The sequence below is a fragment of the Osmerus eperlanus genome, chromosome 5 (genome assembly GCF_963692335.1).
Source record: "Osmerus eperlanus chromosome 5, fOsmEpe2.1, whole genome shotgun sequence".
Lineage (NCBI taxonomy): Eukaryota > Metazoa > Chordata > Actinopteri > Osmeriformes > Osmeridae > Osmerus > Osmerus eperlanus.
The window spans coordinates 9,641,381-9,668,716 of record NC_085022.1 but is presented as its reverse complement, the minus strand read 5'-3'; the positions used below and the strand labels follow the sequence as shown (position 1 = coordinate 9,668,716).

Below are 27,336 nucleotides of genomic sequence, written 5' to 3'. Positions count from 1 at the left end.
CGTCCTGTTTGGTTGCTTTGTTGCAGATTTTGATTGGCTCTACCGGACAAACGGTTTTGAAAATCTGAAATCCCTACGATAACTTTTGTGAGGCTCAGTCTGGATATCATCTATGGCAATTTTGAAGAAAATTCGACCAAAAATGTAGGAGGAGTAGGGAAAAAACGCGTTTCCTTAATCTTTATTGTACACACAAATTCAATATGGCGGCCGTTATAGCTTCTTGAGGCTTTTTTATTCCTCATGAGAAATAAGGCATATGTAATGAATTTCAGAATTTTGGGACTTATGGCCTGCAAATGGCATCAATTTGAAAATTGACATATTGGGGCGTGGCCTGTAGCGCCACCTATTGTCTCACATGGCCCATGTTTGGTATGGTAGTTACTAATGGTCTGCAGTTTCAACATGCCAAATTTCACAACTTTTTACGGTACTGGTCTAGGGGCTGCCATTGACTCCCATGGGTAAAACATAATAATACCACCAATAACAATAGGGTTCTCCTACCGGAGGAACCCTAATAATAAATATAGCTGCAAGCAGCAATGGATGGGCCAAGCAGTCCAGAGCAGGACATGGCCTCCATAGCACCTGTGCAACAATTAAGTCACAACAACCTGTTGCACTCATGCAACACACCAAGTTTGGTTGAAATATATGTTTGCGTTCAAGAGTACTGAGAGTTCAAAGTTATTTTTCTGGTATAACACTGCAGGCCTCCTCTGCTCCTCATGGGAACGATGGAACCCAAGTTTGGTGACAATCGCGCAAATGGTTGCTGAGATATGCTTTTGCGCCTCGTTTGGCGGCTTCGCCACCGCTTTTGATCGTCTCTACCGAACAAAAGTTTAAATTCATCTGATTGCTTTTGTGAAACTGGGTCTAAAGATCATCTTTGCCAAATTTGGTAAACATTGGACAAAAATTGTGGCGTGCAAAAGGTTTTTACACTTTTCCATGAAATCCAAAATGGCGGCCACGTCCGTTCGAATTTTATGAAAAGTTATTAACCCTTTGACGCGTACGAACACACCGGTGTGTTGAGTCCTGGCTGGTCCCTGGAGCGTACCAACACACCGGTGTGTTGGAACGCGTCCTTTAGAATGTCCAGTTTGGCTTATTACGTAACAATAAACTCTTCAGCATTAGCCTACGCGTATGTTATAAACATGAATCTCAATTTACTGTATATTTTGAGAAAGTTTACCTTTATTATCCATAAGAAAACGTTCAAACAATTTAGTTTAGCTAATGTTAGCTAACAGCTAACCAAAAATAACTCACGCTTTACTCACGCCACCTAGTAAACCATAATATTATCCGTTTTCCTTGACTTGGCTATCGCTTTCAACAGATTTTACTATTGTACAACCAACCAGAGATCGAAATAATAGATATACGTTCACAAATATGCATCTAAAACATCTGACATTCGTCTGTCTTTCGTCTCGTTTTGAGCTACTAGAGGCCATCTTTGATTTTTTTGTCTTCCGGCAACAAATATGACCCTTGATGATGTACCCCTTGACCCCGTACACCTCAGTATTTTCTCGTGAGAAGATTAGGTCATCTCGTTGACCATTTGACACCCACAATGCAGAGTACTGATCAAAACAAAAAACATGGCAGCCTACATTATCGTCATTAGCCAAGTTAGCTTCTCGAAAGCTACACTACGATAATATATCATATCAATTCACTGTGGATTCACCTGTGTGAATATTTAAAAATCGGAACAGTAATGACAGTACTAAGTTATTTTAATAAATATTTTAATAAGTTAAAAAGCCCACACCAACACGTTTCTTAATTTTTAACACGTATCCTTTTACTCATTTCAGGTAGCTAATTACATGTCCAGGAAAGGGTACAATCTCGTCATTGTCACGTTACATATCAATGAATATCATTAGCACACAGCTATAAAAAATATCACATCAAAATTATTTAAAACCTTACTGTGTAGGGGTAGGCAAAGCTTCCGTCAACATATCGGCAAAAAGGTACAGCATGTTTGAGTTGTGTGATGTACTGGCTATGTTTAGGACATGATCCTTTACACAGGATCCACTATGGACATCCAGGATCATGAAGGGCTTGGGATTTCTGGATCTGTTGTCATGACAAGTCAACTGGTATTTATTGTCATCATATACTTACAGTACACAATGAAACAAAACAACGTTCTTCCAGGACCTAGACATAACCTAGACAACTACAACAACTGTGTGGAATTAGGTCAATAAAATTGGTCCAATAAGACAAGATGAAATTTGTGACAAATGCCTCAAAACACCAAGAAGTGGGGATACTGTGAATGTAAACAAGTAAGCTAGTGCAAGGGAAACTGAATGTAAACATAACATACTAATACCATAATACATGGACATCAGTTATTGAGGTAGCAGCAATATGCAAAAATATTGAGTTTGATGATGTACAGGAGCGTGTGGGGTGCATGGGTTTGTCCACAATGCGTGTGGGTTTGGGGATGCAACATTTGGTATAGATGTTTGTGAGGGAGGGCAGAGAGATCCTGACTATCTTCTCAGCTGTCCTCACTGTCCTCTGCAGGCCGTGATGCAGCTCCTTGGGATGCTCTCTACAGTCCCTCTATGCAATGTGGTGATGGTGTGGGATGGGAGATGGGCTTTCAGCCTTTGCAAAAAAATCAACATGCTGCTGGTACATCAAGGAATTAGGTGTTTGACGGTCTCGTTGATGTTCAGCAAGGAATGGTCACTTTGTGCTGACCGTACTTGCTCGACACCTGAGAGAAGGCCATGTACTATACATGGACAATTTGTACAGCAGTGCTGTCATGTTCTGTTTCTTGGAACGGGGCCTGTGCAGGCCAACATTCACCTGTAAAATTATAGGGAGATGTTCAAGATATAGAAAACGGTCAACAGCAGGCAATCAAGTGGTATGACAAGTGGTGCGTTTCATTACCCTATGAAACATTACAGTCATACATTGCCGTCTTGTCATTTCAATAGGTTGTTAGATTGAATAAGCATAAAGTCTGGTTTATTCTACATGTCGTCCATCAACTAGCCCTTGCCCAGATTTTCCAAACAAATTACACTTGCCTCTCATTTTTGCTTGAACTGTGGCCTGACAATAAATGAGGAATACATTTTCTATCAACACGGAAATTAATGACAGTAGATGGTAGCAAGAGATCACAAAACATAGCCATCAATATAGAATGGATGTCTGAATTATTGTGTTTGCTTTAATTTGACTAAACATGGCAAGTTAGTAATCGCTAGTTACCTGAATAATACCCTTTACTACGAGCTAGCTAGTAAAAACATCAGATAGTGGAAAACAACCACAGGTCATGCTTTCGTCTCAATATCATGCCACAGGTATGTGTATATTTTGTGGGTATAAATAATATACTCACCAGAAAAGTTTCCCAGATAAAGATGCCAACCAAAAAGGTTTGAAGGTATCCAAGCAGCATGAGCTTGCTTGATCGCCTTTCGCCGAGGTGTGTGGGAGTCATGTTCCAGTCTCGCCTATAGCTCAATTTGGTTGACGATCAACAGTTGCTGCTAATTTACTTGGCTATGTTACGTAGTTTGTGTAGTAGGATTATAACAAAGTAATGCAAGTGCATCTAGTCAGTCTAGCGTATTACTAGGATTGTAATGTATCGTTTTGTTTTCGTTTAGCTGGCTTCCATCCAGTAACTTATTTTGTGAACACTGGCTGCGTTGCCAACTCAGAAGGTTTACGAGATGGAAGCCAGCTAGAGAAAACAAAACAATGAATATAAATCAAATTAGACTGACTGGATGTATCCAAATTATTTTGTATTCGTTATAATCCGACCACACAAACAACGTAACATAGCCTAGTAAATTAGCAACAGCTAACTTGTTGATTGACTCTTTACTACACTACGAGCTAGCTAGTTTGGCAAAAACATCACCTCGTGAAATACAACAGTTCATGCTTTCATCTCAGTATCGTGCAAACTATATGGGTGGTATAATTTGAGTTATACAAATACTTCAGTCACCAGAATAATAGCCAAAATATCTACTTTGAAGGTTTCCGCCAGTCCCCTGAAGCGGAAGAAATACGTAACGAGAAGGTGGATAAACAAAACAACCAATGAATGGAGTATTCGTCACTAATACGGGGTGCAAACTAGGTCAATGGAAAATGCGAACCGAGAAATACTTAAATTGTATAGCAATTCGATTTTAATGCGTCATAATCAATTTCTGGAACGTTGAGATTGATCCAAACTCACGCGCATAAAAAACTCACTCTGGGGGAATTTTATGAAAAGTTATTAATAGTCAGGCTTGATATCTCACAAGACATCAACAGACAAAGAAATTACTTTATTAAGGTAAACACTTCAACAGTTATTAGCCAAAACACGTTTATGCTTCCGGCCACGCCCCCTTTTACTCACATGACACAATCTTTGGAGGACATCCTCAGAATAAGTTTCCGAGGCGGACTACCAAATTTAGTTTCACTGCCTCAAACAACTGCTGAGATATGACTTCACTTCCTGTTTGGTGGCTTTTCTGCTGATTTTGATTGGCTGTCACGGACAAACGGTTGTGGGTATCAAAATGCTCTACCATAACTTTTGTGCGGCTTGGTCTGCAGAGCATATCTGGTAATTTTGAAGAAGATTTGACAAAGATTGTAGGAGGAGTAGGCTTTCAAAGGTTTTTGATAAAACCGGAAATAGCGGAAAATCTATAAACCGGAAATTGACGCCATGATGTGCATTGAATTCGGCTTGATCCAGGGAATCCAATGGTACCTCATTTTTAAAAATGGGTCATACGGTTTAAAAGTTGCGTGTGTAAACACAACTCCAACTTTGACCCATTGGTGGCGCTAGAGTGCCCGAGTATGGGACATGAAACTTTGTGAATTGGACCAGGGGACTGTCCCCAATGAGTGTGCCAAATTTTACAACTTTCGACCAAGCGCTTCTAGGGCCTGCCATAGACACCCAGTCTTAAGAAGTATAATAATAATAATAATAATAATAACAATAACAATAGGTGCCTCGCAGCTTCGCTGCTTGGCCCCTAATAAGAAAAGGTAGAAACACTTAAGTGGCTTCGCCGCTTCGCGGCTTGGCCACCAATAAGAAAAGGTAGAAACACTTAAGTGGCTTCGCCGTTTCGCGGCTTGGCCACCAATAAGAAAAGGTAGAAACACTTAAGTGGCTTCGCCGCTTCGCGGCTTGGCCACCAATAATAAAACTAACAATAACAATAGGTTTCCTCCTTACGGAGGAATCCTAATAATAAAACTAACAATAACAATAGGTTTCCTCCTTACGGAGGAATCCTAACTAGAGAGGGTACAATTTCTGGGGAAATTGTAGGGTGTGCTTGCTTGCGTCGGTTGCACAGGGGTCCGTTTTTGAATGACATTTTTACAACTGATATTTCTGTATATTTTATATAAAAATGCATACTTATTATTTATAAAGATTACATAGATTTAAAAGCTTTTTTTTTTGCTGCTCATTTACAACTGAAAATACGAGTGAAGTGTAGAATGAAATAGATGTCTTCTCATTTCCCCTGCAAGAGGCAGCCTCATCGTTGAATCAAAACGAATACATTTGGCAGAGCGGTGTAAAAATTGACCTAATCTCTATGACTTAAACGTCCTTTTAAGTTTTTCCCTTCTCGTGATATTTTAAGGAATTTAGTCTACTCATATTGCATTCATTCATGAATAAAGAACCCCCTTTGAAGATTATTCTACGACGTTACCGGCAGTAGAAGATGGAATCGCGATTCAAACAGTACCATCTGCTAACTGAAAATATGCCCCCAAAAACGTAAATAAGCTTGACATTTATTTAGTGGAAAATCGCTTTCATAAAAAGCTCAGTGGTAGCGATCATTGTCAGTAACAACGCCAAGTGCGATATAGCCCTGTGTGGAGAAGCTGCCCCGGTACTACGGTACAGTACTAGACTACTCCTGTGTTCGTTCGTCTTGGTAGCGATTGCGTTGGTTGAATTGGATTTAACGTTCCGTTGTACGGTTTAGGCTGAAATTAATTATTTTCATGAACAGATTGACAAAGTTTAGGCTGTGGCAATGAAGTTAAGGTTAGTAGTTAGATAGACTTTTGGTTTAAGTAAGGGGAGTGCCGAACATGTTCTGTTGCCGTTTGACTTCCTACTGTACAGCTGTGTAGATGTTTTTGTAGTGTCTCGGGTAGGCTACAGCGTTGCAGTGAGCAACACTGGTTTGAAACCACAGGTAATTATAATTTCACCCACAAATCGTTTACTTGTAATGTAATGTCATAATAAATCCTACAACGAAAATGTATTTGTGAGGAATGTTTATTTTAACGATTGAAAACAGATGCATCATAGACCAATGTAGTATGTGTTGCCCGGGCAACACAGGCTAATGTCATGATGCTAATACTTCAGTGACATAGTAGACTACTGTTTCCGAAAGTAGATGTACTTCCTTAATAATATCAGCTTATATTGTACATTACACATCACAATTGTATGTCATATTACAAAGTAAAATTAGTAAATAGTTATCACCTGGCCTCTTTGCTTGTGGGGTTTCTGCAGCTGCCTTGCAGTAAAGCTATAGTTAGCCTAGCTATCTCCCAGAAGTTAACGAGCTGCTAAACTAATATTCTGCTAGAGGTAGTCACGCGAGTTTTCGTGACGTTAGTGACGTAAGTAGCGTCATTGACTGTGGTTAGCAAGTTAGCCACCGTTAGCTTCACTTTTCGACACAAAAACATCATTTCTACTTAAACCGTGCAACGGAACGTAAATCCCAATACAAGCAACTCAATCGCTACCAAGACGAAACTTTTGACACCTACGTTGTCTATGTAGGCCAAATATTGACTGAGTTTTAGGGGGGCAAAAATAAATAAAAATAATAATATATATGTGAGAGAACAAAGGTTGTGCTCTCGCCGAAGGCTTGAGCACACCCAATAACAATAGGTGCCTCGCAGCTTCGCTGCTTGGCCCCTAATAATAAAACTAACAATAACAATAGGTTTCCTCCCTACGGAGGAATCCTAAATATAGCTGCAAGCAGCAATGGAGGGGCCAAGCAGTCCAGAGCAGGACATGGCCTCCATAGCACTTGCTCAACAATTAAGTCACAACAACCTGTTGCACTCATGCAACACACCAAGTTTGGTTGAAATATATGTTTGCGTTCAAGAGTACTGAGAGTTCAAAGTTATTTTTCTGGTATAACACCGCAGACTTTGCCTCTGCTCCTCCTGGGAACGATGGAACCCAAGTCTGGTGACAATCGCGCAAATGGTTGCTGAGATATGCTCTTGCGCCTCGTTTGGCGGCTTTGCCACCGCTTTTGATCGTCCCTACCGAACAAACGTTTTTGAAAATTGAAAATTCATCTGATTCCTTTTGTGAAACTAGGTCTAAAGATCCTCTTTGCCAAATTTGGTAAACATTGGACAAAAATTGGGGCGTGCAAAAGGTTTTTACACTTTTCCATAAAATCCAAAATGGCGGCCACGTCCATTCGAAGTTTATGAAAAGTTATTAATAGTCAGGCTTGATATCTCACAAGACATCAACAGACAAAGAAATTACTTTATTAAGGTAAAAACTTAAACAGTTATTAGCCAAAACACGTTTATGCTTCCGGCCACGCCCCCTTTTAGTCACATGACACAATTCTTGGAGGACATCCTTAGAATAAAGTTCCGAGTAGGCGTACCAACTTTGGTGTCACTGCCTCAAAGAACTGCTGAGATATGGTTTCACTTCCTGTTTGGCGGCTTTTCTGCAGAATTTGATTGGCTGTACCGGAAAAACGGTTGTGAGGATCAAATTTTTTTTCGATAACTTTTGTGAGGCTTGGTCTGAAGATCATATCTGGTAATTTTGAAGAAGATTTGACAAAATTTCTAGGAGGAGTAGGATTTCAAAGGTTTTTGATACAACCGGAAATAGCGGAAAATCTATATAACCGGAAATTGACGTCATAGGGTGCGTTGAACTCGGCTTGATCCAGGGAATCCAATGGTACCTCATAGTACCTTTGAAAATGGGTCATACGGTTCAAAAGTTGCGTGTGTAAACACAACTCCAACTTTGACCCATTGGTGACGCTAGAGTGCCAAAGTATGGGACATGAAACTTTGTGAATTGGACCAGGGGACTGTCCCCAATGAGTGTGCCAAATTTCACAACTTTCGGCCAAGCGCTTCTAGGGCCTGCCATAGACACCCAGTCTTAAGAAGTATAATAATAATAATAATACTACTAACAATAACAATAACAATAACAATAACAATTTTCTTATTAGGGGCCAAGCAGCTTCGCTGCTTGGCCCCTAATAAGAAAAGGTAGAAACACTTAAGTGGCTTCGCAGCTTCGCTGCTTGGCCCCTAATAATAATAATAATAAATATAGCTGCAAGCAGCAATGAGGTGGCCAAGCAGTCAAATGACCCATAAAACATTTTAGACATCCTCAGAAGAGGGTAACGAGTACACGCAGCAAGTTTGGTGCGAATCCATCAAAGATTTGCTGAGATACGACCCAACTTCCTGTTTGCTGGCTTAACGGCACATTTTGATTGCCTGTACCGGGCAAACGGTTCTGAAAATCTAAAAATCGTGTGAAGGCCTTCTTGAGGCTTGGTCTAAAGATACTCTCTGCCAAATTTGGTGAAGATTGGACAACATGTGTAGGAGGAGTAAAGAAAAAACGTTTTTCAATGAATTCAAAATGGCGGCCGCATCAATTCGGCTATTATCACAAGTTATCATGTATCACACACGGGATGTTCCACCATATCATGAGACAAAGGAATCACTTAATAAAAGCAAACAAATCAACAGTTATTGGCCAAAACACATTTTTGCTTCCTGCGGCCACGCCCAGTGATCACATGACACCAAATTAATTGGACATCCTCATACGAGGGTTCCGAGTCAACGTACCAAGTTTGGTGTTGATTTCTCAAAGATTTGCTGAGATATGACCCAACTTCCTGTTTGGTTGCTTTGTTGCCGATTTTGATTGGCTGTACCGGACAAACGGTTTTGAAAATCAAAAATCTTTGGATAACTTCTGTGAGGGTTGCTCTGACGATGATGTGTGCCAATTCTGGGGAAGATTGAAGAAAATTTGTAGGAGGAGTAGGCTTTCAAAGGTTTTCGATAAAACCGGAAATGGCGGAAAATCTATATAACCGGAAATTGACGCCATAGGGTGTGTTGAACTCGTGTTGACCCAGGGAATCCAATGGTACCTCATTTTTGAAAATAGGTCATACGGTTCAAAAGTTACGTGTGTAAACACAAGTCCAACTTTGACCCGTTGGTGGCGCTAGAGTGCTCCAATGGGAGACATGAAACTTGGTGAATATAAAGAGGGGACTGTGCTTAATGAGTGTGCCAAATTTCACAACTTTTTACCATACGGTTCTAGGGGCTGCCATAGACTCCAATGGCAGAAGAAGTGTAATAATAATAAGAAAAGGTAGAAACACTTAAGTGGCCTCGCCGCTTCGCGGCTTGGCCACCAATAATAATACTAACAATAACAATAGGTGCCTCACAGCTTCGCTGCTTGGCCCCTAATAATACTAACAATAACAATAGGTGCCTCGCAGCTTCGCTGCTTGGCCCCTAATAATAATACTACCAATTACAATAGGTGCCTCGCAGCTTCTCTGCTTGGCCCTTAATAAATATAGCTGCAAGCAGCAATGGCGGATTCCTCCTAACATTGCGAACCATTGAAAAATGTATATTCTTCACAAATTGTCACTGTATAGAAACATCCATGCTGTAGACTTACCAATGGGATACCAAATCTGACCAAATCCAAATATAGCTGCAAGCAGCAATGAGGTGGCCAAGCATTCAAATGACCCAGAAAATATTTTAGACATCCTCAGAAGAGAGCAACGAGTACACGCAGCAAGTTTGGTGTGAATCCATCAAAGATTTGCTGAGATACGACCCAACTTCCTGTTTGCTGGCTTAACGGCACATTTGTATGTGAAAAATGTATATTCTTCACAAATTGTCACTGTATAGAAACATCCATGCTGTAGACTTACCAATGGGATACCAAATCTGAAATGCAATACCATCAAGATCCACAAGGGCTTTTATTTCAAGCCAAGGAGTGAAGGGAGGGGGCTTGGTGAGCCTACCCATTCCAGAAAGCCTTGTATCTTTGTGTATCAGGGCGTGGCCTGTAGCGTCACTTATGGGTGATATTGGGCCATTTGTGGTGTGGTAGTTACTCTTGGCCTATACTATCAATGTTTCAGGATTTTGAGAACTTTTTACCATTGCATACAAAATCGGAAATGCAATACCATCAAGATCCACATGGGCCTTTGCTAAAGACCAAGCAATGAGTGGGGGCTTGGTCAGGCCACAATTGCCTGAAATGTTGTGTATGCGTCTCGCCAAGCTTGTGTGTGTGTCAAGGGAAAGGCTGAGTGTGTGAGAATGTGGAGCGCGCGCTGAGGAGCAGGGGAAATTTCATTGGAAATTCCCTTAACAATTAGCCAAGCATGCATTTTTCAAATATTCACCAAAATTCAACTTTTCATCTTACAGTCAACTTTTTCTGAGATTTGTGTACTAAACATTCTCAAGAGTGTTCATGAACTTGTGATTGAATCAGAGTTTTTTGACCGGCGGATGTGTAAAGCATTATTTTAGCGTCAGCGATAAATTCGATTTGCTTTATATCAACCATTTTTGGAGATATGAAATAGCCTTTGCACATGGTAACATGTTGTAGTGTCTTCCTTGTGACATACCAAGTTACGTGTTGATATCTCAAAGATTTGCTGAGATTTGACCCAACTTCCTGTTTGGTTGCTTTTTTGCTGATTTTGATTGGCTGTGCTGGACAAACGGTTTAGAAAATCAAAACGCCATGGGATAACTTTTGTGAGGCTCTGTCTGAAGATCATCTCTGGTCATTTTGAAGAAGATATGACAAAAATTGTAGGAGGAGTAGGCTTTCAAAGGTTTTTGATACAACCGTAAATAGCGGAAAATCTATATAACCGGAAATTGACGTCCTTACGGAGGAATCCTAATAAATTTAAGAAAAGGTAGAAACACTTGAGGTGGCTGCGCCGCTTCGCGGCTTGGCCACCAATAATACTAACTTTAAAAATAGGTTTCCTCCTTACGGAGGACTCCTAATAAGAATAAGAATACTAACAAAAACAATAGGTTCCCTCCTACCGGAGGAACCCAAACTAGAGAGGGTACAATTTCTGGGGAAATTGTTGGATGTGCTTGCTTGCATCGGTTGCAGATGGGTCTGTTTATGAACTTTAATTTTTACAACTGATATTTCTGTATATTTTATTTAAAAATGCCTATTTATTATTTATGAAGATTGCATAGATTTAAAAGCATAGCCTACATTTGTTGCTGCTCATGTACAATTCAAAATACAAAAAGTGAAGTGTAGCATGTCCCTGTACTTACTGTAAGTTGCTCTGTATACGGGCATCTGCTAAATTACTAAATGTTATGTAGAATGAACCTAACCTATATGACTTAAACATCACCTTAAGTTTTTCCCTTCTTCAGTAGTGATATTTTCAAGCATTTAGCCCACTCATATTGCATTCATTCATTAAGAACCACCTTTGAAACAAGCTATTCTAAGTAACAACGTTGTCACCGGCAGTATTAGATAGAATAGCGATTGAAACAGTACAGTACCATCTGCTAACTGAAAATATGCCCCCAAAAAACGTAATAAGCTTGACATTTATTTAGGGGGAAATGGCTAATTCAAAACAAGTTTGCTGGAAGCGATCATTGTCAAATGCCAAATACGACCATTTGATCTTAGACTAGAGCCCTGCACGGTGGAGAAGCTGACCTCTGTAAATTGTGCTAAGCTAGCCTAGCTGCTGTTGCTAGCCAAACTTAAGGGGATTGTTTGAATGCGCCGGAAATGAAAAACGTTTCTTTTGACATCAAGTTTAGGCTGTGGCATTGAAGACAGCGACACACCACACAAGCTTGCGTTTAAATACATTATTTAATGTGAAATTACTTACTGTACATGCAAGTCTTGAATTACTTAAATGTATGATGCTGCCAGTAGCCTACTGTGCGCAACAGTCTTACTACATCTATGCACGTCGTGGTTATGCGTCGTTGCCAACGTGTGCAGACGTTGTGAAGTTGGGCTTGCACTGATTCCCTTTGGCGACAAAAGGCACTTTTTGCCACAAAAACGTCATTTCAACTTAAACTGTGCAACGGAACTTGAATAAAAATACAAGCAACGCAATCGCAAACAAAACAAACCTTTTGACACTGGCGTTGTCTATGTAGTGCAAATATTGATTGATCCTTAGGGGTGGGAAAATAATTAAAAAAAAAACATTAATAATAATATATATGCGAGAGAACAATGGTTGTGCTTGCCGAAGGCGTGAGCACACCCAATCTTCTAAATAACTAAACAGAATTTTTAGTTATTTACTACTAAATAACTAACAAAAGACATTACTGTATAACGTCTTCTTCTAAATCCAGCTTCTAAAATAACTTCTAAATAACTAAACAGAATTTCCTTATTTCTTTACTATGCTTAGTTTCATTTAATTGTGAATGCCTTTGTTAATCGCATTAGTTCCATCGCGGTACTGCACTCCGTTGGATTATAAAAAGGACATCTGCAAAATATTAACTTTGCAGAGTGCCCGGTTCTCGAGATATTCGTAGTAAACTCTGCAGACCAGAGGACGAATCAGAGTGAAGGAGCTGTGACGCAAAGAGAGCAAGTCAAACTAGAGGCTAATAATTTTGTCATTATTAATGTCGAAATGCGTATCCAAACAACGTCAATCTGTACTCCGTTGGATTATAAAGAGGACACATGCACAATATGAACTTTGCAGAGTGCCCAGTTCTTGAGCTGATTGTGGGAAACTAAACCCATTCTAATGTGTACACACACACAGATTCCTGGCCTTATTAGAGAGATTATTATCCCTCAATTCTTGGTACATTCTGTTCATGACATTTCAACAAAATTATTAACTGAGTTCTCTGGTTGACACCCTGTCTTCCTGTCTTCTTACCCAGGAACTCAATGTCACACCTGCGGGCGGGGCGGGGCACGGACAACCGGCGCAGTGTTTTCTATACAGGCAACTCGGAGGACTGGGAGCTGGTGGATGCTCCAGCCAGGGACAGCCCTGAGCAGAAACCTCACCCAGACACCCACAGACGTGAGTTCACCCCCATGTCTCTCTGGCTTGCATTGGCCTACTCTACAGTAGGTTTAGCTTAACTGTGGTCACCTTTGCTCTACTGAGCATTCTTTGGCATAAATAGGATTGTAAAGGGTCATGGATCATCTGGAGTAATATGTTCGGTTCTAAAATATAAGGCAAATGTTATTTGTAATATACATCTCCATAAAGACTAAAGAAAGGAATTTACATATTAATTGAATAACCTACAGACACCTGTTATTGAAAACCCTTTTCTCTCTCAGATTCGATTGTGTCGCATTTCAACTTTGATTTTGCACGTGCTACGCGCTCTAAGAGACCCTTCCTGCGGGACATGATGGCCTCAGGGAAGTTTGGCCGTGGGACGGAGAGTCGCAGTCCCGAGAGCCCCCCGGTGGAGTGTAACGGCACCAAACCCAACAAGTTGCAGCTTTGTCTTCAGAGTCAGCAGGAAGAGCTGGGCCTTATGCACCAGGAACAGACCAAACTTCGAGAAGAGCTGGCAAGCCAGAAGGTACTACACACACACACACACTTATACGCATTTACATGCAGGAGTATCCATCAACCCATTGTAGATCATTGAGGAAATGAGGTTACTCTGTTGTGTCATCGCTGTTTCATTCACTGTAAAATATACTCCAGGCTGAGAGCTACTCCCATTGTCCACCAAACACATCATATCCCCATAAATTCACCACAGGCCTGAGATGGAGCTACCCTGTGTCAGAATATGTGGATGGAACGAGATTCTCTCATTGGTGTGGTGGAGAGCAAATGACTATTCATGCATGCAGCCATGCTACTCTCGTAAATGGTAAAACATTACTAGTGAGACAATCCCTCCCTCTGTTCTTATTTTGTTGTTGAGGTTGTAACAGAGGACTATGGCAGGCCCAATGACAGTCTTCTGAGAACTGGTACTGTACTTGCACTATTGTGTGTACTGCTCTTTTTATGACCAGACTAAACTCCAAAGGAATCAGAGTGTGTCTGATTCCTTTAATCATATGTTCTAACACAAGTAGTCCTATATCTCTTCACTCTGTCTCTGTCAGACTTTTACAAATGACGTAGTCAATTAGCAGACGCTCTTATCCAGAGCGACTTACAGTAAGTACAGGGACATTCCCCCGAGGCAAGTAGGGTGAAGTGCCTTGCCCAAGGACACAACGTAATTTTGCATGGCCGGGAATCGAACTGGTAACCTTCAGATTACTAGCCCGATTCCCTAACCGCTCAGCCACCTGACTCTAAAGTTGTTCTTCAATATGCAAGTAGAGCTACATGGTACAGTGTAGTGGAGGAAGTGAGGCATGTCTGGAGAACATGTTTGTGTGATTTGGATACCTACAGCAGTGAGAGAAGGGACCTTGTTGTTTTTCCTTAACTCACCTTATTGAGCATTTCTCTGAACTTAATTAGGCCTTGAAAGATTTAATGCAATTATATTTTATTGATAGATTATCACAGATTTGATAAACTTTAGTTTCAGCAGCCTGAGTACACAAACAATTCAACTTCTCTGAATGAGAATGTGCTCGAAGTAATCTATACTTAATTCTCAAAAAGTTGGTGTCGAACGATCGTGTGGGGACTCGAGGACGCTGACCAGGGTGCTGGTCCCCCGGCAACAAATATATTGTTACGCCTCGCTACGCCACCCAACTCACGCCCGGGGTCTCACGAATTTGCATAGGCTACGTGTGCGGAGAACACACGCTTGGCTACGAGTTAGTCTGAGGCTCCCTCCCTCCCGGCAAGGAATCTCCGCACCCAACCAAACCACGATGTCACAGACGCTCACCGGGGCCTTCTAACGCAAACCTGGAGGGATCTTTTATAGCAGCAAACGTTTATAGGCCCTTTTTTGGGCAAAACATCATAATTTATCGATCACTTATTCCTATGGCTACGTTTCGCTCCCGGTTACAACGCCCTTCCCACCCGATAACAAAAACGTTCAAGGGCCCTCGTCCGCCCTTATTCCCCCCGTTAGTTTATCTGTGAGACGCAACACCGCACCTATCGAGAGAGTATATGTGTCTGAGCAGATGAACACTTCAAGACCCTGTTTCGCGTAAACACCAGCTGGGCAGTTTTCGTGCCTAAATGACTGGTCGTGATTCCCGGGGAACTCACCTGAGCATCGGTGTGGGGCGCTGAGTGGATCCCTTGGTCTCGAGCGAGGGGTGCACAAATGGGCGGTAGGGCAACGACTGTCTTTTCACATTTTTATTGGAAGATTATTGGAACAGAAACAAAAGTGTAAAAAGGAAAAGAAAAAGGTAAGCTAAACCTCCTTTATTAAGGCACGACAAAAAAAATAGGAAAACGCGGACCCTGGGTCACTAGTAAAACAGCAGTACAACTGACAAAAAAGAAGCTCTTTGCTAAAATAGGCACAGATGGACACTGCAAAAACAGGCTCAGGAAAAAACCTTGACTACTCGACTCACGACTCACGAAGTACAACCGAGAGCTTTCTCTCCACCCCCAACTTTCATTCTTATATCTTTTAACACGTGATGGCCCTGTCTAGACTTTGGGCCATACATGACGCAGGTATCGGTCTACACGTTTCCTGTATTCTCCAAAAAGTTAAATGTGGTTTCATCTATTCAAGCATTTCCTAACCACATCCTCTGCATCTATCATACTGAAACATTCTGTCTTAAACTTTTACACATTAGCAATACTACATATCCATTTTAAGTTGCACATCTACAAAGTTTTTTAAAATTCAAAAAAGGTAAAAAAGATTCTAAAACATTTTCCAGCTATTTCTTAACATTCTTTAAAATATTATGCAAGCACTTTCTTAAAAAACATTTGCCAATGCACATTCTTTCTAATAAAACACATGCGTATGCTAGAGGTCAAAACTCCTCTTAAAAACACCAAACTTAAAATTTGCAAAACCTTTATATATGTATGCAAGCATCTACAACTTTTTAATGCACAACTTGGATATACGTATGCACAAAGTCAAACACATTTGCCAAAATGCACACTTTTCATTATTAAGCATTATTCTTTTTTTTTTTTTTTTTTAATTGTTTCTCCAAAGTCCATCAAAACGAAGACTCCTTAAGGGGCGTTCGACATTGGTTAAGACCAAGGGACACTGGCCATGTAAAACTGTCCCTCAAACACTTACTTCCCTATGTCTGTTTGACTTCAAGATTACATTGTGTCCACAGGGTACGGGGGGCATCTGTAAAATATCAGATGTGTGGCCAAGGAATCCTAAGGTTATGGTATATCTGAGAAGTCTTGCCCAAACCGTGTCAGAATGTCTCAGAGGCACATGTCTGATATAATAATAAGACTTTATTTATATAGCACATTTCATACAAGAATTGCAGCTCAAAGTGCTTTACATAAAATCAATAAAAACAATATTATAAGTAATAAAAGTAATAAAACCCTTCTGAAAACAGGCCGCAGTCTTTGTGGTAATCCAGAACACACAAGCTGCAGTTTTTGCGGTATCTCGAGCCACCAGGGTTGGGGAGTGGATTACTGTAATCTGATTACAAAATAATTGTAACTGTAATCCGTTACGTTACTGGCAACAACAAAAATCATCGGATTACAGATACCTTTGAAAACTATTGAGGATTACTTTGCGATACTTTTACATTTGGGAGTAGTGGATTTTCTTTAGAAAAATTTAACCTTTTAATTGCAAAATTGGCTTTTTTTGCTGTGATGTTTAACATTTGCTTAACAGACATATTAATAGCTTGTTAAAACTTTGATCATGGCTGCCTAACAACAACTCAATCGCAAACATGTCGCACCAACACACTGCATTTTTCTTCTGGCGTTTCAACGATCAATTTGTGTTTAAAGAAGAAAAAATGCAAGCTATGTTTGCCTAGGGTGAAGCTGCTGTCTTTGTCAAAAGATCCAACTTCAAACTTAAAGAAGCATTTATGGCTAATGATAATTGGCAGAAACTATACATACGTGTACTGGTTACCTAAAACTTGCCGTCCTCCACAATTAGCAAACACAAGTTAAATAGGGTTAGCTAGATGGCTAGTCAGACGCTAGCAGTTGGCTAACTAATTAACTTGAAACATTGTCAAGTACGAAAAATATTAATTGTGGTGAAAGGAATGCTGTATCTTAGCCGAGACCTCGTTAGCTGTTCAGCTATCCAATTTAGATTCATTATTTGCTTGCCACGTTTCATTCCTAGCTACAACCACACATTATCTAACTAGTATGATCATTGCTCTTTTGCTTTCATCATAAGTTGACCGTTTTTAATAAATGCCCAGTAGCAACCAATAAAATATGGAGTTTGTGATAACAGTTGCTGTGAAGTATGTATGCTTTACATTTTCATTGGTAAAGGTACTTACATACTACCAGGTAAGATAGCTACATTAATCAGTCTTCAAAACTGATGCCATTCTCTTCATAATAAGCTAAAATGTTAAATTTGATCAGGGTTGTTGAAAGAATTAGCTTGTTATGGACTGTAGTTTTGTGTAAGGGTAACAGAGCTGCCTTGTTTTTTTCCAAGACATTCCAAGAATGGTAAAAAAAAAAAAGGTTAACCATAATAACCAAAAAAGGATATGAACTAAGATTCAAGCTTAGAGACATAATTCAATTTCTTTAATATATCGTATTTTCCGGACCATAAGTCACACTTTTTTTCATACTTTGGCTGGTCCTGCGACTTAGTCAGGTGCGACATATGTCAAAATATATATAATTTAACTTTTTTTTTTTACGTTAATTCATACTGGCTGATATGAACCAACAAGTTCAACGGATTCAGTGATGTGGAATGAGATCGAGAGCTTGGTGAACAAGCTTACCGGTAACTTGCTTGTTGGACTCGCTAGCTTGTTATGTTAATTTAGCCTATTCAGCCTCCCAGGTATGTTCTTTATGCTATTGTGTAGCTGAATAACTGTTAATGTGTTACTTTAACATACCGGACACCTATTCAGCCTGTTGTTCTGTGTGCTATTGTGTAGTTGAATAACTTGCCTTTACAGATTAAATGTCTGTTCTTGGTCTTGGATTTTGTGAAATAAATTTCTAAATAAAGGCGATTTATAGTCCAGTGCGATTTATATGTTTTTTTTCTTCTTCATTACGCATTTTTTGACTGATGCGATTTATACTCCGGAGCGACTTATAGTCCGGAAAATACGGTATATATATGTGTTTAGGTTGACCTCAAATAAGACGTTAAATTGATGTTATGTGGTTACTAAAGTTCTTATTGTAGGGGGTTAAATATTGGCGAATTCCCCTATGGTTTAAATGGGAAAGTGAACAGTGTATTAACATGAACCGAATAATGCCAATTAGGGGTGTAACAATATATCGTGGAACAATATATCGCTATACAACATTTTTACAATATGTATCGTACAGTTATGGCAATACTTTTACAATATGACGTCCGTTTGATACTATTGGTTGAGTTACCAGTGTGTGACCTACTCTGCACCTGCGTCATGCGTGCACTCATTGCATTTACAGAAATCGCATGAACAGAGTTAACTAAATTGTATGTACAACAAAGAACATTCTTGAAAATGTTATAATGTTTTGGAAATAAATCTGTTTGATTGAATTCCAGTTTCATTTAAAATGTTGTTCAAAATATCGTGATACGTATTGTATCGTACACCCAGTATCGTGATACGTATTGTATTGTGAGGTGAGTGTATCGTTACACCCCTAATGCCAATACAAATAGAACTAGAGAGGGTACAATTTCTGGGGAAATTGTAGGGTGTGCTTGCTTGCGTCGGTTGCAGATGGGTCCGTTTATTAACACATTTTTACAACTGATATTTATGTATATTTTATTTTAAAAAGGCTACTTATTATTTATGAAGATTGCATCGATTTTAAAGCATACATTTGTTGCTGCTCATTTACAATTCAAAATACAAAAAGTGAATTGTAGAATAAAACGGTTGTCTTCTAATTTCCCCTGCAAGAGGGAATAGTGATAAGCTAGCAGCCTCAGTTCAAAAATTATCAAACGAAGATATTGGGATATCCGGTGTAAAAATGGTCCTAACCTCAGACTTAAACGTTGCCTTAAGTTTTTCCCTTCTAGTGATATTTTCAAGCATTTAGCCCACTCATTGCATTCATTTATTAAGAACCCCCTTTGAAACAAGCTGAACCCACTTGAAACAAGCTATTCTAAGTAACAACGTTGTCACCGGCAGTAGCCTATTATTAGATGGAATCGCGATTGAAACGTTTCTTTTGACATCAAGTTTAGGATGTGGCATTGAAGACAGCGACACACAAGCTTGAGTTTAAGTACATTATTTAATGTGACATTACTTACTGTACATGTAAGTCTTGAATTGCTTAATGTATGATGCTACCAGTACTGTGCGCAGTCAGAGCCTGTTTAAGGAGAGCCTGGCCACTCCATTAAGCCCCATTGTACCAAATTTGGTTGCAGTTCCACCAGAGTTCCACTGGGAGTGATCGAGGTCGAGTGCAAAATGAATGGGAGTCTATGGAGATAAACGGCTAAATTTGTCTCTTTCACCTGATTGTCGTTGAGAAATCTCAGATTTGATTGTAGTTTTTGCATGTTCAACATGGATTACAAGTCGAAAGTTGAATGCACGAGTACTTATGTCCTTTCAATTTCTTACAGGGTAATTCGTTGTTGCCCATAACACGCTAGCATTCTGCTAACGAATGCTGATTGATTAGTGAAGGACTGACTACGACCAGAGATCCCGCTTGATGGTATCCGAAGCAGAACCAGAATGTCAGAGCATTAGCAACATTAGCACCAACATTAGCAAACCAAAACTCTTTATAGCATGTGTATTGACAGGGAGAGCCTATCCTGTCAGCTCTGTTGTCGATGCCTCGAGAGAAAAATGGAAGTGAACAGAGCTTGCCGTAAAGCAGTATCTCTGGCTGTACAAATGTGTATGACGTCATTGACATTGTAAAAGGCTTTTTAGAACAAAAAAGCAACTTAAAAAAAATCTAACACCCAACAGTGTGTATTCGTTTTGCCTCCCCTTTCGAATTCAAAATTCAAATAACGAGAAAAAAAAAAATATCCTGAGAAAAGTGGATTTTGAGGGGTATAGCTCCATAGACCTCCATTCATTCGGCACTTGACCGTTAGCGCCCTCATATGGAACTAAAGTGGAACTGCAACCAGTTCAGAACCCGGAAGTGTCCCGAGAGTGGCAGCTATCCCTAGCCTGACGTTGTCATACTCATAATTTTAGTCAGAATATGAGTCTGATACCGCTCCGTTGGGCTGTGAGTATGGGGCGTGTTTCAACCAAACCCGGAAAAAAAGTCTCTTTGCTCAATTGGATAGACCTACAACCAATCAGAGCAACGTAGTATGTTGTTTGTTGAAAACAAATTCAACCCAAGCGCTCTTTGGTGACGTGGTTGATTACGTTACTGTTGATCATCTGTCCATTATCGTATAAAGCCCGCCCTGACAATTTGATTGGTCCGAACAGCTGTTGTTCGGACATAGTTTTTCCCCAACCGAGCAACCCCAGACACAACTTCCCGACCAAAATTTTTTGTGGGCGGGGCTAAGTTTGGCTGGCACCCAGGCTAAGTTCTCCCCATATTACGCCTGGGACACACTGGCTGCGATCTGCTGCGAAGCGCCTGGAAGCACCGCCTTTTTTCTTTCGGCGCCCATGTTATCAAATGTGACCGACCGCACTAGCTGCGAAGCACTGCGAAGCACCGCGATTGCCTGCTAACATTTTACTACATTAATTGTAGACTACGGTGAACATTTGTAAAGTTGTAGACTTTATAATTATTTTTTTAATATTACTTTGGAGGCCTACGTACAATATTCACTCTATATAAAACCTAACTACACAATGTTGGTAACGAACGGCCGTTCCATGTGGTTACCCTGATAAAAACTAATGAAAATAAACGGATTGATCTGTTGAGCCAGCATGCCCATAGTTGTTTTGTCTGTTTGAGAGAAACGAGTTGCCACGCGTTGCACACAACACACACGCGTGCAGACATAGTCTACTGAGAGAGAACCCCCAAGTCGATTTTGAAAATCAGCGAGAAATTCAAGGAGATGGACGACATTAAATTATTTCTCAAAGTTGAAAGGGGGTTGTATGACCCCCAGCACCAATTTTACAAGGACAACGGAGAGAAGAAACACGTTTCCCAAATATAGCCTATGCCATGTTTATGTACCATGTCAGTGAAAAAGGAAAGCTCAGAGTAGCTGAAAGGCTTGGTGACCGGCGCGGAGAAATGCGCGTCTGGTGTGAACAGCGCTTGCTCAGTCGTAGACGATCGAGGCCGATCGTGGCGCTGCGCAGCGCGTCCAGGCCAGGGATGGAAATTAGCACCCGCCACCAGCCAAATGCGGGTGATTTTGTGTTGTGGCGGGTAAACTCGCTTCACCTACCGGCCACCGTGGCGGGTAAAAAAAATAGCATAGCCTACTGTTTCACCCGGACACTTAAAAAAAATGTGGCGTTACTTCGCAGGCGTTAAGAGGTCCGCTGAGAAAACATCTCAGGAGGAGCCAGTTGACAAAGAGGCGTTGTTTTTTTAACAACGATGGAGAAAAGCAGACAATGGCGAGTCCCGCGATTGGTTAGTTTACGACGAGACAAATCTGATAATGTACTGCTCTGTATGTCGCTAACACGCTTCAGAAGATGCCAAAACTAATAGTTTAATTCATCACTTATTTAATGAAATGTATATCAGTTCGTGGTTTGTGTATGTATAAGAGAGAAAGAGAAAGTGTCAGTGTTTCATTGAGATTTGAGAGAAAGTGCATTTCCTGTAGAAAATGCGTTGGAATGCTGAAATATTTTTTTTTGCTGAAAATACAGAAATGAGAAAATCCCCGAAAGCTGAAATGAATTTCAAAAATATGTGAGTCACACAAAAGAGGCAGTGTAGAAGCTGAACTGCATCATCTAACAAAGCTAAGAGCTTAAATAGCCTACAATGCGGGAGAAGCTGAAAGCTGAACTGTTAAACAGAAGAAGAAGTAGGCTAGCTAGTCGTAACAAGAATATTATAGTTTAACAGCTGAAATTATAGTTGGGATAGTAATAGCAGTAGCAGATGTAGCCTACCATCAAGTGCGTTACTCGGCTTTCGTAGGATTCAATGTGTTGATGGAATGAAACATACAGCAGTAGGGCCGATACAGGAAGACACGGCGACACTTTGTTGCAGAAGGATGGTGGTGCAAGTTTTGTCCGTGGAGCATACAACGATTAATAAAAAAGAATTATGTAGACACGTTTATTGAGTAATCGCATAACTAATTACACATGTAAACGGAGTAATCGTATTATTGGCATAAACCGACAATTGCTAGTAATCGGGTTTCTAATGGTCAAGTAAATGCACTCAGTGGCGTAGTATAACAAAACAGTTCCATTAGCAATAGTACTTAGTAAAAGAGATATTAGCAGCATCTGCAGAATTAGTAGGTGCTCTTAGTCTTTTAATGAGACGAGTTGACTGAATAGCTTGTCTTGTGTCACCACTAATAAGCTAATTCCAATCACCTGTGTAAGAGACTGAGTGGCGCATGTCTGTTTGGTTGCCACGGTGATGGTGCAGCTATGATTGCTAACGCGCTGAGGGCAGACCGAATAACAGAAATGTAGCTAGAATCCACACCTCAAACAAGTTAACCTAGACGCAAAACTATACGTCCAATCCAAAAAATAAGGATATTTTCAGAGACCCAAGACTTTGCCGACACCAGAGATATCCTTTATATGTCTGTGTGGTCAGAAATACGACTCTACTGGCAGTTTCAAAAACGTGTAACTTCTGCTTTCTCTGAGAAATGTGTCACCAGATTTGCATTGGTCTCTATGGAGCAAGAGTTGGACTTTGTCTCGCTTTCGTGAACACTTTTTGAAACTGATTTTGAAGCTCCCCTCCACTCTAAGCGTTTCAGTCAGCACTCTAGGCTCTCACATACACACCCATGTAAATCTCAGAAACGGTTTGAAAAACTCATGAAACATAATCAGTGATATAAAAAAAAGTTGAATAGATATCAAAAAGCTGATTTAAAAAAAAAATAGTTTAGGGTTTTGTCAACATTTTGAAGTTTAAATGGTGGCTGTAGCTGATTGAGGAAGATTGAGGAAGAAGAAGGATTTGAAAGTTAGAAGTTTAAGAGGATTGAGAGGATTTGAAAAAAAAAACAATTGGAAAACCATGTTAAAAATATTATGAATATTGATTTATATTAATTCAAGCATAAGAGGTACAAAGCTGAAAAGCTATAGCAGTCATAGCCTGCAACTGTTGAATTTTTTGATAGCTGAACGGTTTTAATAGCTGAAGATTTGAAGGCACTGAAAGGTGTCGCGGAAGAAATAGAATAATATTAATATGAAGAAGTTGAATAAAGATTCAAAGAACAATACTTGGAATGCTGAAGCAGCATTCCAACAATAAACTGCTTAAGTATTGTAGATCTTGTAGTACTAATTTTCACATGCAGTTACACATTGTCGGTTAAAAACAAGAAAGTGGCTGGTAAAAACATTGAGTGGCCGGTAGATTTTGAAATCCACCAGCCACAGTGGCCGGTGGACAAAAAAAATAATTTCCATCCCTGGTCCAGGCGCTTTGCAGCCAGTGTATCCCAGGTGTCAGACATTCTCTGGCGCAGTCTTACAAGTACATCTATGCACGTCGTATTTATGCGTTGTTTCTTACGTGTGCTGACGTTGTGACGTTAGGCTTGCACTGATTCCCTTTGGCGACACAAGGTACTTTTTGCTGCAAAAACCTAATTCAAACCTAAATCGTGCAACGGAACCTAAATCCCAATAGAAGCAACGCAATCGTGACCAAGACGAACATTTTGACCCCGACTTTGTATATGTAGTCCAAATATTGAGGGATCCTTAGGGATGGGAAAATAAATAAAAACTAGAAAGTGCATTTCCTGCAGAAAATGCGTTGGAATGCTGAAATATGAATTATTTGTTTTTAAATTGCTGAAAATAGGCTACAGAATTAGAAAATAACCGCAAGCTGAAAGCTGAAATGAATTTAAAAAATGTGTGAGTCACACAAAAGAGGCAGTGTGGAAGCTAAACTGCATCATCTAACAAAGCTAAGTGCTTAAATAGCCTACAATGCGGGAGAAGCTGAAAGCTGAACTGTTAAACTGTAGAAGTAGTAGAAGTAGTATATTAGTTTTAGTAGCTGAAATTATAGTGCTCTTAGTCTTTTAATGAGACGAGTTGACTGAATAGTAGCGATGTGTCCGTGAACGATTCGTTCATTTTGAACGAATCCTTACAAGGACTCGGGAGTAACGAGTCCTCTCAAAGAGTGATTCGTTCATTTTCTCGTGGCCGCGTATCGGGACTGTTGCATAGGCTCGTCCAAGTAAACAGAAATGATTCGTTCATTTCCCGACTCGGTCTTCGGGTACGAGTATTTGGATCATTTTTCACGTGACCTGCATAGGCTCTGTAGTGGTAGCTAGGGGAAACGCTAGAGGGAAAGATTCGTTCATTTCCCGACTCGGTCTTTCTACGAGTCTTTGGATCATTTTTCACGTGACCTGCATATGCTCTGTAGTGCTAGCTAGAGGAAACCAACGATTCGTTCATTTCCCGACTCGGTCTTTCTACGAGTCTTTGGATAATTTTTCACGTGACCTGCATAGGCTCTGTAGTGGTAGCTAGAGGAAACGAACGATTCGTTCATTTCCCGACTCGGTATTTCTACGAGTCTTTGGATCCTTTTTTCACGTGACCCGCATTGTATTTTTTAGTAGAGGAAACAGTGTCCTCATTCCCTTTCGTGTGGCCGCTGTTTTAGTAAGACGTGAATGATATTCGCTCCAGTCATCATTGTAATGATGGAAATTCAAGTGGCACTGTGTAGATCTGAGTAGTCAAGAGATGTGGTTTTAATACAATTTATTTAGATTATACAATTACGTAATATTAAACAAAGCTTTGCTGATCAGTCATTATGAAGGAGGTGCTAGCCACAGGTCGTTCGCAAGAGTGATGAAGAACAATCATAAAGCTTGTGCTTTTATACACTTAAAACAGATGCCCTAATAAATGATCAATTCATCAATGCAGTGGTCTCTGTGATTGGTCAGCACTGCTCAGTGACAGTTTGACTCCACATCAAGTGTCCCACAGTTCTTTGATGCCCCAGCTCCCTCTCTAAAGAAGGAGATGGTTAATGATACACAAACAGGACACAGGACACAATCTCCTTGGCCAAAAGGTTAGGTCAGCTCGCTCAACTGAGATAACAATCTCCCCCAACCCCCAGACCTAACTAAGACCCTCTGGCTCTTAGTTAGGTATCATAAAACAACACCATAAATACCTTAAGACAATCTGAGTGTCCATTCTACAGAGTAAACCACACCACAGAGCCTCAGTTTCTAACATTCGTCTGTCTATAACAAAGGAACTTACTTTTTACCGCTTAAAGAAACATAGATATTGTAACTATGTCAAAAACTGCCATAACATCATACTGACTGGTTTTGTTATTTTTAGTGCAGTGTAAATGACCAAATCATACAACTGTCATGATATATTATTTTAATGTATCATTTACATTTACATTTATTCATTTAGCAGACGCTTTTATCCAAAGCGACTTCCAAGAGAGAGCTTTACAAAGTGCATAGGTCACTGATCATAACAACAAGATAGCCAAAAAAACATCGCGAGTAGCCAAAACATGAAGCACACATTGTGAACAACCAAAGTAAGTGCCAAAGGGAAGAACCATAAGAGCATGTAGTTAAACAAGTTACAATTAAACATCATGAACCGCTATAAGTGCAAGTGTAACTGTGGAAAAAGCAAGCAACAATAATAAAAACAATATATCACAGCGAGTACAAAAATTTAAATCAGTTACCACTAACCACAAGAGCAACAAGTCTCTAAGCAAGAGTCATTGTGATCCTTGAGGAAACTAACATCGGGTCAAGTATCATATTTTAACTCTTTTAAAATAGTATCTGCTGGTGCACATGTCATGCACTAACCTACATGAGAATATGATACGTGTTTGCAGTGGACGGATAGCCCCCCCCCCCCCCCCCCCTTGAAATGAACGAATGACTCGAAAAAAGATTCGTTCATTTCACTGAACGAGATTCAAAGAACCGAATCAGTAAAATGATCCGAACTTCCCATCACTACTGAATAGCTGTCTTGTGACTCCACTAATCAGCTAATACAAATCACCTGTGTGAGAGACGAGTGGTGCGTGTCTGTCGTTGCCACAGTAATGGTGCAGCTCAGAGCCATAGAAAAAGAGAGTTGCGACACTTCCATAGACTCCCATTGTTATAGAGGAATGCGGAAGTAAAGCGTGTCACATGCGACCTGTAGTTCCAAACATTGCATTTTCCACCGTTCAACCCCATTCATTTTCAGTGTCTCCGAAGCAAGTTAGCTGGTAAATTGATGAAAATCCTTCATTTTTTCATATTTTTACCACCACATATCAATTGTTATTAGTAGTATTTCATATAGCTAGCTTTAGATAAAGTTTATCGTAAGATTATAGCTTGTTTGATTCGAAACGCAGTTAGAGCTAGACTGTAGGTCTAGCTAGTATCTAACATAAGCAACACTTACTGAAGCTAGCTAGAGAGCACGTGTATCATAACCAGAAGTCAGTTGGCTTATAGTCTGTCAAATTAGTTCTAATTATTGGTGTTCGTTGGCATACAAAGTAAGTCTTCTATATATAGCTCTTATTAGCCTAGTTAGTAGAGCTAGCAACAATGAATTGCAAATTAAGTGGTCCGAAGCAAGTTAGCTGGTAAATTCACGAAAATCCTGCATTTTTTCATATTTCGACCACCACATATCAATTGTTATTAGTAGTATTTTATATAGTCAGCTTTAGTTAAAGTTTATCGTAAGCTTTTTAGATTCTAAATGCAGTTGGAGCTAGACTGTAGGTCTACGTAAGCAACACTTTTACTCTAGCTAGCTGTACATGTATCATAGCCAGAAGATCA

General features: G+C 40.0%; 1 protein-coding gene across 4 annotated transcripts in view; it reads left to right on the top strand.

Moving 5' to 3' along the window:
- Positions 1–27,336, top strand: part of tbc1d2b (TBC1 domain family, member 2B) — a 126,296-nt gene that overhangs the window by 51,564 nt on the left and 47,396 nt on the right. For all 4 annotated transcript variants that reach the window (XM_062461543.1, XM_062461542.1, XM_062461541.1 and 1 more), the window contains exons 4-5: positions 13,129–13,274; positions 13,544–13,794. In XM_062461543.1, the coding sequence (XP_062317527.1) occupies positions 13,129–13,274; positions 13,544–13,794 (397 nt within the window). The remainder of the gene's footprint in view (positions 1–13,128; positions 13,275–13,543; positions 13,795–27,336) is intronic.